Below are 18,761 nucleotides of genomic sequence, written 5' to 3' on the forward strand. Positions count from 1 at the left end.
AAAAGACTGGATAAATGCAAGTTAATGTTCATATGCTGCCATCTTGGGCTGCTGGAGTAGGGTGTAAAAGTGCACTGATAGCGTGTTTAGGATTAGGGTATTTTTTCTTTTTATTTTACAAGGGTAAACGTCTAGATTACTTCCTTTGGCTTAAGCAGTAAACAGGTGTTTAAGCATATAGGCTTTAAAAGTAATGCAAAATGATGAAAGCCATGAAAACGCTAAGCTTCATACAACTGCAGAGATATTGGCTTGTTTGTTTCTCACTGGTAAATGTTCAGTGGAGTCAAGATATCTGCAACTGGGTGCAGCTGTGCATTTTTTCGGAGTGCAGTTTACAAAGACACTTGTTGCTCAGTACAGTTCCACGGAGACTAGTCTGTAGGTGTGAGCAGAAAATTTTGAGAATTCTGAGTATTCTTTGCCGAGAGAAATGCAAATTTTAAAGGTACAATGGCAAGCAGTTCATTAAAAAAAAAATTAAGTGTAAAATTATTGGAAGTGAACAAGAGGTAACAACCGTAATACTTAAATGCAGTTAATAGAACAGTGTACATTTTAGTTTAATTTAAAGATGGTGCATTTCTTAGGGCTAAAAGGTAATTTTTTTTGAAAGCATGCAAGCTGTTTCTCATATCTTGGAGGGGAAGAGAGGGAAGTAAATACTGTGGGGAAAAAGTAGTCTGGAAATTGTTATGGCTAGGCTTTTATAGGCCCTAGGGTCGATAGGTTGGTACCAACATATGAACCTAAGGATCAGAGGTCTGCCTGGTTGGATTCCTCAACTGGAACCGGTTCAGACGTCGCTGTGGATCTGATAACAGGCATGTCCTCTGAGGCTCTGCAGACATCCACTTCGGATGTACATGGGAACCGAGACTCATTATTTCAGAAGGCGCAAGGGGGATACCTCAAATATTAGAAAGGAAGGAAGTCACGGCTGTTATTGTGGAGTTTAGGCCAACATCTGGGCCTTTCCATATAGTGAATGTGCACCTTTAAAAAGAAACAAAAGACAAAGCATTCCACTTCAGCCAAAGATCCACAGAGTGAATAGCAAAGTTTTACCCAGGGCTTTTTTAATGCTCTTATGGCCCATAAGCTCTCTTCTAGTGTCTCCATCCCTACTCTGCCTTGGATATTTTCACCACAGAAGATAATTGGGGAAATTGATTTTTCTGATAAAGATCTCTTCATATGATGAATCCTTAGCGTTATCTACCAGATTCCTTGTCTGGAGTATGCTTCTCTGGAAGAGGAGTCTAATAGCACTGACTGTCCTATAGAAGAGCTTACCTTTGGGAAAACTATTTCCAAAATGAGAGAGTTTTTCAAATGGGATAGTTCACAATTTAGGGATGTGCAGAAGAGGTACTATGACCTCCTGCAAATGGAGTCTCCTCCTCTTTCTGCCGTTACTCCAGTTTTGCGTGCATTATTGGACGCTTTCAGTTCAGCATCCCAATCTCCAGAGTCACAGCCCCCATCCCCTAAGAAACCAGACCATTTTTACAAAGTGACAGAGGACAGCAAGTTGCTTTTCAGATGTCTGTCATCTGATCCTTCAGGGGTTGTCTGTGGCTTCAGATAAACCGTCCAGATTGCTGCCATGTACTACACGTCTCCCTTGCTGATAAGCAAACCAGGACTTTGGAAAGACTAGGGAAGAAGGTTTACACTTTTGCCACTTTAGCTTTCTGTGCTATAAATTATGACCCAGTATAGACTCACATGACCTGATATGCTTTGGCTCTTTTATGACAGGCCACAAGTCATTTCTGATCTTTCCCAATTCAGAAGGGAAGACTAATCCCTTGTCCTTACTAGGAGATTCTTCTCAGATTGCATGACATTCAGTTAAGTGTAGTTGTGATGTAGCAGAAGCATCTTCTAGGGCAGCTGCATCAGGCTGTGTTTTGAGAAGGTATTCATGGTTAAGACTTCAACCACTGCCAGAAGACATTACAGGTAAGTTGCTTGTTGCTTCTCTGGATAACTCAGCTTTATTTGAGTCTGCTGCGCTTGACTTATTTAAGTCTTTGTAGGAGAAAGGTAAGGAGCTGCAGGATTTGAAACACATTTTTGTCTCGCCTGTACCCAAGTTTCACAGGAATTTTCCTTCCAAGATTGCCTTTATGTGTAAACAGGCTCGCACTCCACCATCTAAGTCTAAAAAGGGTGGAAGGAGGCGTTCTGCACCTAAGACTTCAGTCTGCTCCTACTTGGAAGCAGCCTTTTCCTGACAAGCCGGGTAGTCTGTGACTACCACTCTCGCCACAGCCCTATTCCTCTTCATCTTTCTCTGTCTCTTCCTGCTTGGGGAAACATCACTCAGGACACATGGATTCTTATCATTATCCAGAAAGTTTACTTCATGGTCTGGAAATCTCTTCCTTCCTTCATGGCCCCGGGAACAACTGCATTTATTCCCAGAGGTCCTTCAGGAGTTGTTGAATCAAGGAACAATTCAGGAAGTTCCACTCACCCATAGAGGAAGAGGGTATTATTCCATGATGTTTCTAGTGCTAAGTAAAGATTGTGCCTGGAGACCAATTCTGGACCTCTCTCACTTCGACACCTTTTTGAAGATTTCTTCTTTCCACATGCTCTCCCTTCAGACCTCATTTCCTCTCATTCTTCAGGCTTTTATGGCATCACTGGATATCAGGGATGCTTACCTTCACATTCCCATTCATCCCCTTTACAGGAATTTTTTTGTTTCTTCCTTTCATTTCCAGTTTTCTGCTTTGCCCCTTGGCCTTTCTACTGCCCCAAGGGTATTCGCCAAACGCCTAGCACCTGTAATTGCTTTTTGCAGGCTTCAAGGCATCCAAGTTTTCCCTTAATTAGATTGCCTTCTGCTTCAGGCATGTTGTTCTCCAGATATCTTGTTGCAGAACCTACACTTCACTATCTCCCTTCTGTAAAGCCTGGGGTTCACTGTAAACTTCGCAAAGTCATCCCTCACCCCTTCTCAGGATTAGGTTTTTCTGAGGTGCAGGATTCAGACAAACCTTATGCTGGCTTCTTTCCCCTGTCATTTTTTCTAATTGCGTATAAGTGGTCATAAATTATTTTTTTAAACATTCTTTCAGTTTTCCCTATGTAGAAACCTGGGCAAGTTGCGCATTTTGCCAAATATATAATGTTTTTAGTGTTACAGTTACCATAATTGAAAATTATTCTCGTCCTATTAATGTTCTGTAATATAATACCTTCTTTTTCTAGTATGGCATGACATTGACCACAACTGCCACATTTCCTAGTTCCCTTTTTCTGCAAATGCAATTGTCCTGCAATATTATTCCTCTCAAATATTAAGGTTTCTACATAGGGAAAACTGAAAGAATGTTTAAAAAAAGAATTTATGACCATTTATACGCAATTAGAAAAAATGACAGCACTAATGCACTTTACAGACATGTAGCTACATGTGGGAACAGTCATACATTTAGGTTTGCCATCTTGGAACAAGTGAAAATAAACAGCAGAGGAGGGAATAATAAAGCCCTCTTGGCAGAGAAAGAAGTGAGATGACAAATATTAACGGACGCATCAACCGTACCGGGTTTAAATGATTATATCACAATTAAACCCATTCTGAAGAGGTTAAAATAAACTAAAAGATATAAAAACTTTAAAAATGTAAATTGACATATAGATGTAATTGACTATTATTTATTATTATGACATTTAGTATATTATATAAGGTATTGGAAGTATATTTCAGATATTTCAAACAGTATAGACATTTTTTTTTAATTATGACTTATGTAGATGTATTTATTTTTAATGTTTTTGTATCAGAATAAGATTTATTATTGCATATGTACTTGAGCTAATTTGATGTACTTATTACGATTTATATGTGGTCCACTAAAGACCATTACACAGCATATGTATATGCATGTACCCCATAGGACATCATTTGGGCATAGAGTATTTTATATTATGATTTTAGATTAATTAGATGTTAGACAGGAAGGAATTAATGTAAATGAATTTTAATTATATTTATTAGATTTATATGAATATTTTAGTTATAATATATTGATTTTTAGAAGTCAATTGATTGATCAAGAACTGTGAGAAGTTTTGGACTTGATTTATAAACTTCGATCTGCAGACCCAGTTTTCATATTATAAAACCAACAATCATGAGCTGAATGGCTATTACATTGGTTATTACAATATTTCTCAACAATTCAAGGATGTTTCAAATATTTACCAGTGGTATTATAGCACATTAGTATTTAGATTGTTAGATAAATATAGCATGTTTTTTTTTAAATTGACATTTCAGTTTGGTGCCAGAAAATGTATAAATTAACTGTTAGATGATTGATTAATTGATTCTGATGAAGTCCACATTGTAGTGGATGAAAGCGCTAGATCCGTTTTTTTAAATATCGTGTTATTATTCGAACATTAAACAGGTTGTATTATAGCAGGTGCGAGTGAGTGTCTTCCTTAAGGCATCCTACATATAGTGTTTACATATTTTTACGTTCTTTTAGCTTCTAGGTTCGAGGCTAAACAATTCCTCAAAAGTGTCCTACATATTAGACCTCCAAGGAAGCCTGTTCCTCCTCCTTGGGATCTTAATTTTGTTCTGGAAAAATTTACTTTGGGTCCTTTTGAGCCTGCAGCTACAGCTTCTTTACAGTATTGCTGTTGGAAGACTTTTGTTAGCTTTGACTTCAGCTAGACGGGAGTCTGAGCTGTAAGCTCTTATGGCTTCTCCTTTTCTGGTTTTCCATAAGGACAGTGTGTCCTTTGCGTACTAACCCTTCATTTATACATAAGGTTGTGAATGAGTTGTCACTTAATCAGTACATTCATGTGCTCACCTTTTTCCCTTCTCCACAGTCACTTAGTGAGAAGGTATTGCATACATTGGATGTGCATAGACAACTCATAATTTTTTTTTAATTTGAATAAAACCAAGGCTATCAGGAAATTGATCAGCTTTTTGTTACTTTTCATCCCATGTGTTTGGGTCTACGTGATTTCAAGCAGACTATTTCCTCGTGGATTTCTTAGGCTATTTCCTTTTGTTATGTTTCTCTTGGTAAGAGCCTCTCCTTTTCTGTTCAGGCTCATTCTACTAGGGCTGTGATGACTTCTGGTGCTTTTTTCAAGGTTTTGGCCACTAAATTAATTTTTGAAGTAGCTACCTGGACTTCTGTACATATCTTCACCAGACCCTACAAGCTGGATGAAATCTCCAGAGCTAGAGCTGGTTTTGCTAGGGCCATTCTCCATGGCCTTTTAGAGAGCTGTTCTACCCCTTCCCCTTCCCAACTTTCCTCATGAGTTGTGGTACTCTCCCTCATGTTATGAATACTGCAACAGTAGAACCGAAGGACATGGTGTAGTTGTGTAAAATTTGACCAAAACAATAGATGTCCTTTTCACTGTTGCAGTATTCTGTTCCTCCCTCCTAACCTCCTGGCTTTTACTTTTTCATATGGATGTATGATTCACCTCTGTTTTCTTGGATTGGCTATCCTTCTGGGGCATTCAGTTCTGAGGATAGTACGTGCAGACGTCACTTTTATGGCTGATGTACTCTAAGAGCATGTGTGCGACGTCTTAGTACTCCCAAGTAGTAAAAGGCTTTGGTATACTGGCTGGACTTGGGGTTGCCCTTTGCAGGGAAACCCTCATGTTATGAATACTGCAACAGTGAAGTGAAGGACGTCTGTTGTTATTAGATTTTACACAACTGTACTTTTGTGTGGATTGTGAGTAGTGTCTCAGGTTGTATTAGGAGGATTTTTCATGGTCTAGCTGCAGTGGGAGTAAATGTGTGAAGCTGGAGTAGTTTGAGTTGAGATCCTAAAGGTAAGTTAGGTTTTTGTTTTATGGGTAGCCATTTGACTTTTTCTAGGGTGATACAGTGAAGTTCACATAGAGGTGAGTTTGTAATGCATAGGCAAATGCTATCAGAGATAGTCTGGAGTGTGGCAGTGTTTTTCTTGGAGCTAGAAGTAAAACTTGAGTGCCCATATTCAAGTTGAGAAAGGAGAAATTTTCTGCCAGTCACTGCTGTGGCTGGTTGGATAGAAAAGGGGAGATGTTTTTGGGCCAGAGGGGGATGGATTTTATTTTGCCTTTCATCTTGTCAGTGTAGAAGTGGATGTTTGGTGACTGATCAAGTCATAGTCCTAGGTATTTAAAGGAGGAGGTTGGCTCTGTGGAATAGTTCAGTTAGAGAAGTTTTCAAATCTGTGGCATGATGTTTTGTGTAAGACATAGATTATAAATGTGGATGAGAGGTAGACATAGACAATATCTGCAGTGATAAATGAACCAGAGGTTTATGGTGATAGATCCTAGAGGGCTGTCAGTGGAATATATTTTTGACAGCATATTATTTTTTACAACTCTATAAAGAAATGCTTACATTTTGCGTAAAGAAAATGGCAGTGTACTTTAGGCAGCTGAAACATCTGTCTAAGAACAAAGGTATTCCAATTGAATGTGTTTTTATGAAAGATGTGATCAAATGCTGTTCTTAATTGTAGCATTATTCTTGTATGAGCTGGAAAATAGTTTGTGGGCTAAGACTAAATACAAATATTTTAGGAACATTTCTTCATGTTTCTTGTAGTTCGGCCTAATGTAGTACTGCTAATGGACCATTCATATAGCTTTACAGTTCAAAAAAAAATTCTTCTGAAAGATTTATACTAGGCAGCAATTCTGTTTACTGCAAATGCTTATGAACAGTTTAATATTTTGTTAAACTTTTGTTCCTTTTTGTATAGGTGATCATGTACGCCAGGACAGCATGGATTTTAGTAATGAATGGGGTGACCCAGCAAACTGCAGATGTGGTGACCGGCTAAAGCCACTGGAGAGAAGAGCAGCCCGCCAGCACCAGCGGTGTTTGGCACATTCTTTAGTTGGGACACCTAATTATATTGCACCAGAAGTATTGTTGCGTACAGGTATTAAACACTTTGTGTAGTACATTATGTAAACCTAGTTTTACCATTAGGATATCAAGTAAAATGTGTAAAGAAATGCGTCATTTTCTTAATGAAATTGGAGATCCTAACGTAAACATCATCCGGAAAGCTGAAAGAGCAGTGATCTATGGTGAAAAGTAAACCTGGGAGTAATGAACTTTGAAATTCCAACTGCCAGGTTCTTCTATAACATAATGTCCTGAAGTTTGTGTGGGGAATGTCAAAGGGAAAAAAATCCACTGAATCTGCTTCTTACCCTTAACTGTCATAGGTGGAAGAAAACTGATTTCCCTGAAGGACAGTTCAGGACTGCATAATTTACCATTCTGGTTGAACTGTGGGCAAAAAAAAAATGTTTTGAGGTGGGTCTTGTAAAAAAAAAAAAAAAAAAAAAGTCTGAATGTTATAACTTGCATTCCACTGTCTTAGGTCTGCAGCTTTATTCCCTTTTTCAGCAGCAATCCTATATTTCCCACTCTGTCCTGGTTAGGTCAGTCATTTGCTGATATGTAGTACAAGTGGTCCTGTTACCATCTATAACTACTTCAGCAAAAGTGTTTTTCACTGCCATATCACTTTAAAATGGAGGTGTTTAGTCATTTCTGCCTTACTTTTACAGTAGTGCTCCTCAGAAGTACACATGACATGACATCAAAAACAGGTTCTCTTTCAAATCTCTGGTTCTCAGTGTATCTGAGTGGGGTAGATTGGATGTGTCTGACATTGCCAGTTGTCTTGCCACATTGAGGATTTAAAATCTTTGGATTAGATAGGCTGGGCAAGAAGAACATAGATTGTTTTTAATACTTTTTTCACCCCTGCTGTCTCTGACCATCTGTTTTCTTGGACTATAGTGGCCTGTGTGTTCATTTTCTCAGCAAAGGACACCAGAAGATCTGGTAATCCTAGTCATAATTCGGCATTGTTTGGGAGATTTTTTATGCTCCTGACAAACCTCTCTGTTGGACAGAGACCATGGAGCAATGAACACTTGTTTTAGACCCAGTAAAAGTGTATGCCTCGGTACACCTGCAGTATCCAGCTAGAATTCACACACACTTTAACAGGCTCATGCTCCATGACACCCATGTTTTAGGAGGTGAGCAATTGACGTTTTACTAGGTAGAGCTTGAGTCTAGATTTCACCAGGTCTCCCTGCCCCCAACCCAAGAGGAACAAGCCAACACCTGTCATATACTCCCATCCCTTCCAAAGCCGATCCTTTAATACCAAGACTGCTGACTGAACTTTAAGCTTCTAGAGGCTTAAGCAGGAATCCAGTCATTTCTGCCAAAAAGATAGCTGCAAGGAAAGACATTTTGATCTATAGGTGAGTAGGCTTTAGCGTCTCAGGAAAAACTAAGAAAATTGGCAGGAATTTTTTTTTATTGGTTGTTGAGCTAAAAGAATGCATCAGAGACTGGAGTAGTAATTTCTCAGACTGTTTAGAACCTCCACTCCATCCTGCCGCCAGGTCCCTCGTCTCTGCAGATTTTTTTTTGCCCCAGTTTGGAATGACTAAGAAAAATGGTCCCAAACTGCAGTTGTGAATATTTTCTCAACTTCATAGAATAAAAACATTTGTTTCATTGTTGTTGCTTTCCTCCTTACTTTCTAGTCTCTTCTGTCATTGCAGGGATCTCCTAGGCCAACTTTATCCACGTCTTCCCACTCTTCTGGCCTTTACAAATTTTGTCCAATTACGTATTGAATTTAAGATAATGGTCTAGCCATAATTAAGAGATACTTGAAAGATAGGCCTTGTTCTAATGGATTGTTATTTTGCTCTAGGATTAGTTTCTGTTTGATTCCAAATAAGTGTTTTGTTTTTTGAGAAGTTGAAAAATCATTCTTTTCTTCTCATTCCATTGGATAAAGGATTGAACATCTGATTGTAAGTCACAGTGTAATGAAAGAAGTGTTGTGAACCATATTTGCATTATAGAAGACAAAAGTGATGAATGTCAATAAGTTTTGTAATGAACATGGCACCTTTGTGGCACACCTTTAAATAGAAAGGAAGTGTTGCAGGAAGAGTTAAAGATGACCATGAAGTGGCAATTTGTAAGATAGTTGTGGAAATGAGGGAAAGTGGCTGCTCAAATCAACAGCTCTGGTGAGCTCTCTAAAATCAGCTGTGGGTGACTTCCATATGGTGCCACACTAAACACGAGCAAAACCATGGAGTTCTGCATAGGTCATAAACGGTGTTTAGGAAATGTTTTTAAAAGAGAACATCCAGCCAGATGTCAAGTTTTTCCTTTTAAAAAAGTGATTTTCCTTCCCTGTAATCCCAATACTAGCCATGTCACTTACAGAAAAGTATAATTTAATAATTCCATTTGTTTTATGTCTAAACTTGTTCTCTTTGCTTTTTTTTCCTGCATTCATCATGTCATCTCTGTTACATTATGAAGGCTAGTGACAGTCTAATTAGGTTTGGTCACTTATTCCAACTACAGAGCCATTCGGAAAACAATGACTCTTAAACAGTATTTAAATGTATAATCACTGAAGGGAAAGCCGACAAACAGCCACTAGTAAACCAAAAGATGTTCGGCTAGGTTCACTCGGTCCCAATAAAGGCAGCTACCACTAAATCCAGCGATTTGACACAAAAAACACTCAAAATAAAGTCAAGCAGCAAGTTTATTCCAACAGATTTAGTGCTTTCATTTCCAATCAGGAAACTTCTTCAGAATCATTTTCATCATATCTTCACATTTATAAAGCCCCCACCCACACATCATTGATCAGTTCATTATTACATACAAATATATAAAAAAATTACACCATCAAATTACCAGTTCATACAAAGCAACAGCAGCCACAACTGATTACATTAAAAAACTTAAATCATTTAAAATAGTTCTCCATACTTGGATATAAAAATAAAAACAGAAAAAACACAGCACCATAATAACAAAAAACAGTACAACTTCACAAGCTCCCATGTATATGTATAATGTATGTATGTGTATGGGAATACCTAACTATAACCAATCTTCTTGTTATAACCATCTGTTTTAATAATTGTTTGCCCTCATTTTAAGGGCTGGAGTAAGGGAAACATGATCATTCAGCCCTGGATGTACACATGCATCCAGTCTTAGCTGCCATATTAACTCCCTGAATTCTAACCAGTTTTGCCAGTCACCCCCCCCCCCTTGTATTTTAACCTTCTCCAATGTCCAAAATTTGAAATCTGCGTTCACACATTTCATGGCATGCCTAAAAAGTACATTGGTTTCCTTTTTCCTGCTGATCTCATATATGTGCTCATAAATCCTCTGCTTTAGACTTTATTAGAGAATAATAATACTAACAATACAGCCTGCATGGTTACCACCTTCAGTGAGGATACAGGAAGGATTTGTCAGATTATGAGAAATTATTGGGCCTCATTCAATGGGGATGCCCAACAGGCTTGAGGTGTTTAATAACCCCTTAAAATTCAGTTTCAAGAAGAGTGCCAATGTGAAAGATTTATTGGAAAGAGGAATTACAGTAAGAGAGAGGTAAGGTGTGTACCTTTAGCTGTGGGAAGTGCCCGCAATGCAAGAAGAATGCCAATGTGAAAGATTTATTGGAAAGAGGAATTACAGTAAAAGAGATGGGTAAGGTGGGTACCTTTAGCTGTGGGAAGCAAACCCTGGTCCATCTAGCCTATCCCCTCTATTTACTACAGTATATACCTGTCATAATGAATGGACAGTTTCCCAGCATTTCTCCCAGCCGGTTTGACACCTGAGGCAATGTAGCAATTGCCTTATGTATACTGATAACCACTTGTCCTAAAGCAAATAAATACAGTATGTGAGAGATGTAACTATATACCATGAAATTAGACTCAGTCCTCTCATGTAACAATAAACAAGACATATACAACAGGTTATCTGTACACACCTCTCCTCTCACACACAGTGTCTTGACACACAAATCCACATAAGCGGAGGTACACACCAAGAACCTACCTAAAGACCATAGACCTCCCAAGTGCAAACACACATGTACTGGTACACAAACAAATTCCAGCACTACACACAACACACACATGTCAGTGTCTCAACAACTAATCCTTAAGGTAAAATACCTCAAAACCTAATGTTCTGGTCATAGGTAACTCATTAGTGAGACACACAGGTACAGGATGGATAAGCAGAAGGTCACAGTCAGCTGCCAGTCAGGTGCCAGAATCAGTCAAATCACACACGCACTCATGTCATTCAGCGACAATTGCCATTAGGACTCGGTCATAATACATGTTGGAGTGAATGACTCAATATGTACCTCTCTGAACAATATGAAGAGAGAGACAACTGAACTCTGAACCCTGAGTCCCAGGCAGATATGTCCCTAGCCATAAGCAGCATTTTACCTTCACCTAGGATGATGCCACAATACAGACAAAAATGATTGATTTCAGTAATTGGCTTTGTTCTGGTGTCACTTCAAGGGGTTCCAGTATCTATTGGCCTGAGGAAGACATGGTCGACAGTCTACACTGCTTTGCCAGAGATGGCCTTCACCTGTCTCCTCAAGGCTTTCAAATACTGGCAAAGGTGCTTGCCCTCCCCCATAGTGCCTTTTTTAGGCAATGTCAAAACAACAAAACTTCCGATGTAAAGAAATCCACTAAAGATAAATTCAAGGTCATGCTGCTTAATGCTAGGAGCTTAAACAGTAAACTGCATTCCCTGGAATCACTCCTCCTCACATTGGAGGATGCTGATGTCTGTGCAATCATTGAGACTTGGTTCAAGGCTGCAGAAAGCATTCTGGCAATGCCTTTCACACATTCAGACCCCAAAATGAGCGTGAAAGAACCAAAGGTGGATGTTTATCCATCTTTATTAAATCCAAACACAGCTCGAGACTGGTGAAACAATACAACTCTCTAGAGCTACTCCAGGTCCACATAACTATGGGTAAAATATCCTTCCACGTCATCTCTAGCTACAGGTCCCCCACTATGAACCAGGAGAAAGCACTCCACATACCTTAACTTGCAGAGTCACTCAGTGTATAGCCAAACATCTTGGTCATGGGAGATTTCAACTATTCTTCCATTGATTGGATGAATTACATGAGCACAAACACAATTGCTACAAGGTTCCTGGACTTTAATACAAAGGCCCTAAAAGTGCTGGTCTACTCCCCCACAAGGGGCTCAAATGTCGTGGACCTAGTACTCGCCAACATGGGTAGTCACTGCATTTATGAGGAGTGTAAAAAAAAAAAACTGAAACATTTCTCCAAAGCGAACTATTTCCTACTAAGTGATGGTATAAAAAGTTTCAAAGTCCCTGCCAATATAGCGAACAGTCCTGTGCAGAGGAGTACAGAAATGCAGTATATAACTTAAACAAATGCATTGACTTGGCTGTACCTTACCGGAGCAAAACTAGTTACTCCTGAAAAAACAAGCCAATTCTGGTGAACCATATGTATAAATAAGTTACAAAACAAAAGAAAGAAACTGTTATCTAAGAACAGGAAGGAACTTGCTCAACAGAGGAAGAATAACCTCCCCAGTTCATACAAGCAAATCAGATATCTTGTAAAGGCCTCTAAGGCTAGTTACGAGACTAAATTAGCATCCCTAGCTAAAGACAATCATAAGGCATTCTTTAGCTACGTCGAAAACCTAAAAGGGAATACCCAGTTGTGTGCCAAATGTACAGTGGCTGGTACCACTCACACTGAGCCTGAGGAAATTGCCAGCCTGCTAGCTGACAGGTTTGGCTATAACGTCACTCCCCCTGTCCCCACTAGACATACCTCAAAGCATTCCGGACACCAGTCCTCTACCAAGTATCTCCAAAGAACAGGTCATGCAAGCACTAGCCAAGGCCAAAAACATTGCCTCTATAGGAACAGATAAAATCCCAGGCTGCTTACTAAGCAACCTAAAACTAGACCTAGCAGAACCACTCAACACTCTCTCTACCCATAGCCAAAGTGGGTCCATTAACTGACCCTGGGAACTGTTGACCCATAAGCCTAGCAAGAGCCATTTGAAAGGGACCTTATCCACAAGGATCCACAAGGACATAGTGACCTTGACACCTGATCCAACCCAGTTTGATTTTGGTTTTGTCAAGGGCTGCTTATTAAACCTAGTAGAGACTTCTTTAAGAATGTCACCAAAGCACTTGATGAGAGTATACTGTCACCTGCCCATTCATATTTTTTTTTTAGATCTTTGACCCCCCCCACTCGTTGTGTCATTGAGAAACCTCTAGGGCTGTTAACCCCTACATTACTAGGTGTAGCCAACTGGGCTGCAGAACTGACATTTGTCAAAAGCTGAGTCCACCTCCACCAGTAGTCCAGTTACCCATTGGGGTACCACAGTCATCTGTGCTGGGCCCCTCTACTGTTTGGAATCTATTTCTCAAGTTCAGGTGAAGGTAGATGGCCTGTGGTTTACCACGTTTGCAGATGTCTGTAATCTGGAAGCAATCGTAGAGTCCCCCAACAATGTTAATGTATTACAGAAGGGGCTGACGCCGACAAATAATTGGTGCAAAAGTCACAGACCAAAACTTGAGACAGAAAAATACCTCACTTTCCCCTTTGGCAAGGTAGTAGCCCCTGGTAATTATGATATAGACAGCACCCCTCTAAGCTCAAACTCAGTGGTGTGAGACTTGGGAACACAGGTCAATAGTAATCTAAATTTGATCATGTGTCCATAGTGGTAAGAAAAACATTCTGCATTGTGCATCTCATAAATAGGGGCATCACATCCAAGACTTGAGGAGGTTGTAACTCAGCTGTACTGTACCCTTATCAGACCACATCGAACACCTGCAGCAACTGGAGAGACCACAGAGGTTTCTAACCAAGAGAATCCATTGCCTCCAAAACATGACTTGTTACTATATTAGTGGAATTTGTTATTTAATGTATATGGTTTCACTTTTGATATATTGTTACTGTTTTACTGTATATTCAGTGGGTTTTTTTAACTTTTGTATAATGTTTTTCTTGTCTTAGTGTGGAGCTTTTCTCCCTGGTCCTCCACTGAAAAAGGGCGCCTGCTCGGTCAGACTATCCCTGTCAACAAATGTCAAATAAATAAATTACTTGCAAGGAAAGACTGAAAGTTCTGTCACTGTACTCTTTTATCATTGAGGCTGCTGAGAGGTGATCTATGCCTGGTGTACAGAGCAGTCTGTGACCCTGCCTGATGATTTGTGATGTGCAGCATTTCCAAGTGGGACAGGAGTAACTCACTCCAAGGATCTCAACCTAGTCTGTGATATTAACAGAACATGCTGGAGAGACGGATATATTTTCCAGAGATTGCTGCTTCTCTGGAATAAACTACCACTCCATGTGAAGCAGAGCTCTGCAATGACCCTGTTTAAGCACATCCTTGACAACTGAACGTGCGACTGTAAATTCATCCCAGGGGTGGCACCTATGTCCCACATGGACGGACAGTCAGTGCTGATCATAGAATCGTTCTATGAAAACATCCATCCAAGTATGGGTCAGTAAGGGTACTCAGGATTTTACATGGCTAGGCTTGTAAAGGCCTTAGGGCCATTAGCCTAGTAACCTCCTATAAACTAATTCAAAACATATTTTCTGTGGATAAATTGTTTATTTTACTTTTGTGGGGCTGGTATTGTGTTCTAAAGTGCTTTTTAAGTGTGTTTTTTTCTGTCAAAATAGCTTTTTAGGCTCGGTAATGTTTGCTGACAATTGCTTCTCATCTTCCCCAGGGAAGAGGCACCATTTTCATCTTGACCATGGAACAGACTACTGGTCCCATGGTCAGGCCTTCTTCAGGAAGAAAAAGAAAAACAAGCAAAACGCCTTTGCCACCACAGCAGTCTAACAATTTGCCTCTGCTGTGGCCACTTGTTCATCAGATCACTCCTCTTTTACCCCCATATCCCTCTGGTATAGTACATACAGCCACCATGGACTAGGGCTTAGCCATGTCCTATTTGTCTGTTTGGTTCCCCTCAGTGGACAAGGGATAGCCAGTCTTATCTGTCCTGGGAGAGAGAACAGGGAATATTTTTCTGTTGTCAGAATGCTGTGCCCATCTGTGGGGAAACAGCTGCTGCTGCCATTAGTAGCGTGGTTGACCCAATTTTTCCTTTCAAAAAGAAACAGAAAAAACAAGCATGCATCTACTTCTCAAATTTCTTTTGATAGGTATAGTCTGCCGAGTCAGGCCCAGGATTTAAGTTAGGTTGTTGATCCTTCTTGTAAAGTAGTTTTTGGGAAAAGAAAGAGGAATTTCTCTTTCTGGAGATTTTCACAGTTCTGAATCTGAACAGGAATATGCAAGGATGGATTACAGGGCTTTTCCTCAGATTTCAGAGTCAGACTTTTAGGAGAACTCTGTTTCTACCTGTGGGGGATTGTCTCTTTCTCTGAGTTTAGTGGTAGAATATGATAGCATTTTCAGTGGGAGAACACTGAGGATGTTCTTCATGCATACAGCTGCAGTCATAACAGATGGGTTCTCCTGCCGTCAGGCGGGTCCTCGGTCGGCCGAATTCCAAAGTCTAGGTCCGGCGTCAGTTGTCGCTTCTTCCCTGACGTCAGTGTGACAGGGGTATAAAAGAACCAGCTGACGCCATTTTCCTCTGTCTTTCTTGCCGCGCGGTGCCCGAAGCAGAAGCAGTTCGCAAGTGCCGGTCGGCCAGCTCCTGAAATTATGAAAATTTTGCAACCGAAGTCTTCTTGAAAGCTAAATACCCCGTTGGGGAAACTTTTCTTGCCTCAGACCGATGTCAGACAAAGTTAATAATTGTATTTCATGTGGGAAGCAAATACCGCATAAGGATTTCCATTCCCTCTGTATTCCTTGTTTAGGCCCAGACCACGACGTCTCGGTCTGTCGCTTTTGTGCTACTTTCAATAAACGCACCATTAAGCGTCGGGCGGAGTTCGCCCAGCATTATTTTGGCCAAAAATTTAACTATATTATGTCGTCGGATACTCCGACTCCAGTTTTGTCTAAAAAACGCAAAGACAAGGACCGACACATGAGGTCCGCGGCCTCTACCGACACCACGCCAAAGCCGACTACACGTGGTCCTGTTCTCAGTGAGGCGCCTACGCAGCCCCTGACTACCGACGACACTACATTAGCGGTGTCTCCTGTGCCCGAGGTAGCAGGCTCCTCGGCCCACACCCCAACTACAGATACCAAAGCCACTCTTGGCGGTGAATCTCAAAATGTGGACAGGTCTACCTCCTCTCAAGGTGTCTTCAGACCTTCCTCTTCTTTTTCCATCAAGGCTTACACTAAGTCTAAAGCAGCCATGCATTCTAAGAGACCAGCTACACAAGGCCCATCTCCAGGCCCCATGCCTAAAAAACAGATGCTTAAAATGGCTGAGGATTTGATTACTCTTATCAGGGGTTCACAACCCCCCCCCCGGACGAAAGGCCCAGAGTGGAGGAAGAATCCCCCTCCTCTGATCAGGGCTCCATTATTTCAGAGCATTCTGATGAACAGGAACATTCTTACTCCCCTTTTGAAGATTCTGATGCTGAGGAGTCCATCCCCTCTGTCTCCCCCCCAGATGATTACTCATTTGGGGAAACTTTGCATACCTTAAGGTTAATACACTCTCTGAAAATAATTTTCCTGGGTGCCAACTTGGACACAAACACCCAGATGGCCTACCTCATGTCAGACAAGCAGGGGCAACTAACTCAATACTTAAGAACACTAGCAAATTGCACCAGGCTGACTGCAAGGAAAATCCTGCAGGCTCTGGGATTCATGGCATCTTGCATCTTACTAATCCCATGTGCAAAGCTGCATATGAGGAAACTTCAATGGTACCTGAAAAACTTATGGTCTCAACACAGCCTGGAAACAATAATACCACTAATTCCATGTCTTCAAAAGGAATTTCTGTGGTGGGCTCAAGCATGCCAAGCAAACACAGGTCTCCCATTCAGCAAGCCTCAAGCAAAGCAAGTCATCACAACAGACGCCTCGGACTACGCCTGGGGGGCGCACATGACAGATCGGTGCATTCAGGGCAAATGGTCCCAAAAAGAAAAGCACCTACACATCAATCAAAAGGAAATGCTAGCAGTAATAAATGCTATTATAGCTTTCAAAGACCTCCTGCAACCAGGTCAACTATTGATAAGGACGGACAACACCACAGTAATGTGGTACATAAACAGGGAGGAACCCATTCTTACCCCATATGCAGACTGGCCATGTCACTTTGGAACATGGTCATGGACTTACAAATCGAACTACAAGCACAGTACTTGCCAGGCAAGGAAAACACGCTGGCAGACAACCTAAGCAGAAATATGACAGATCCACACGAATGGAATTGCATCCTCAAGTTTTTACAGAGATAATTCAAGCATGGGTCAGACCAGACATAGATCTCTTTGCTTCCCACGAAAATCACCAATTGACAAAATTCTGCTCAAGGATTTTTCACCCAAAGGCCTGGCGAGTGGACGCTGTCTCTTTCAGTTGGACATCAATGACAGTTTATGCCTTCCCACCTCTTCCTCTGCTGCCCAAAGTACTATTAAAAACCAGAGCAGACAGACCGAAGATGATTCTCATTGCTCCAGGCTGGCCAAGACAGCACTGGTACCCACTCCTGAAGGAGCCTGACGCATTCCCCACCATGGACCCTGCCTCTAATGCCTCTTCTTCTGACCCAGCACAGCTTCAAAACTCTTCACAGTCAGCTAAAAACACTCAATCTAGCCGCATGGAAGATTCCTTAGCATCACAACAGACCCTACTCTCCAAGGAGGTGCAGAATGTCATTTTGGGGGCCAGAAGGCAGTCTACCAGAAAAGCTTACTCCGCAAAATGGAAGCGGTTTTGTGTCTGGAATGAGAAAAAGGGCCAGGATCCTGGAAAACTGAATTTACCTCAAATAGTACAGTATCTAGCTGAGCTGCTAAGCAGTGGACTTTCTTTCTCCTCCATCAAAATCCATGCCTCAGCCATTTCTGCAGAATACAACACTGATCCACCCTTATTCTCTCACCCCCTCTTAAGACAGTTCCTCAGAGGGGTTAAGAATCTAAAACCCCCAAGGAAACAACCAATACCTGCTTGGGATCTCAATTTAATTCTAGAAAAACTGACTTTGCCTCCTTTTGAGCCAGCTGCCTCATCAGATTTGCAATATTTGTCCTGGAAAACAGCTTTCCTTCTGGCTATTGCCTCAGCTCGTAGGGTATCAGAACTACAAGCTCTCATGGCTTTGCAGCCTTTCATCATCTTCCATCAGGACAGAGTTTCCTTACGAACCAACCCATCCTTTATGCCAAAAGTGGTATCCAGGGTAGCTTTGAATCAGGCTATACACTTACCTGCCTTTTATCCTAATCCTCAAAACAAAGGGGAGAGATTACTACATTCCTTGGACATCCACAGACAACTGCGTTACTATTTGGACAGAACAAAGCCTTTCAGGAAATCAGATGAGCTCTTTGTGTCCTATGCTTTTCCAAAGAAACTATCTCAAAATGGATAGCCCACTGCATACGCTTTTGCTATTCTTTTCATGGCAAAACTTTACCTGCAGGCATCAGACCTCGCTCCACAAGGGCCACGGCTACCTCTGCAGCTTTTCTCAGAGGAGTTCCTACCAAAGATATTTTGGAAGCAGCCACTTGGAGCTCTGTGCATACCTTCTCCAAGCACCACTGCAGTCTTGCAGGGCATTCTGGCTCCTCCTAGTTCCACCTAGTGCCTACCACTCCTTTCTTAGCTTTGGGATTCTACCCATCTGTTATGACTGCAGCTGT

At 41.0% G+C, this 18,761-nt stretch overlaps 1 protein-coding gene across 1 annotated transcript in view; it reads left to right on the forward strand.

The window, feature by feature from the left end:
- Positions 1 to 18,761, forward strand: part of LATS1 (large tumor suppressor kinase 1) — a 450,454-nt gene that overhangs the window by 60,220 nt on the left and 371,473 nt on the right. Inside the window, exon 2 of the mRNA XM_044069329.1 lies at positions 6,774 to 6,956. Coding sequence (XP_043925264.1) covers positions 6,774 to 6,956 — 183 coding nt within the window. The remainder of the gene's footprint in view (positions 1 to 6,773; positions 6,957 to 18,761) is intronic.

Source organism: Protopterus annectens, chromosome 1.part0 (assembly GCF_019279795.1).
Source record: "Protopterus annectens isolate FY-2018-M chromosome 1.part0, PAN1.0, whole genome shotgun sequence".
Lineage (NCBI taxonomy): Eukaryota > Metazoa > Chordata > Ceratodontiformes > Protopteridae > Protopterus > Protopterus annectens.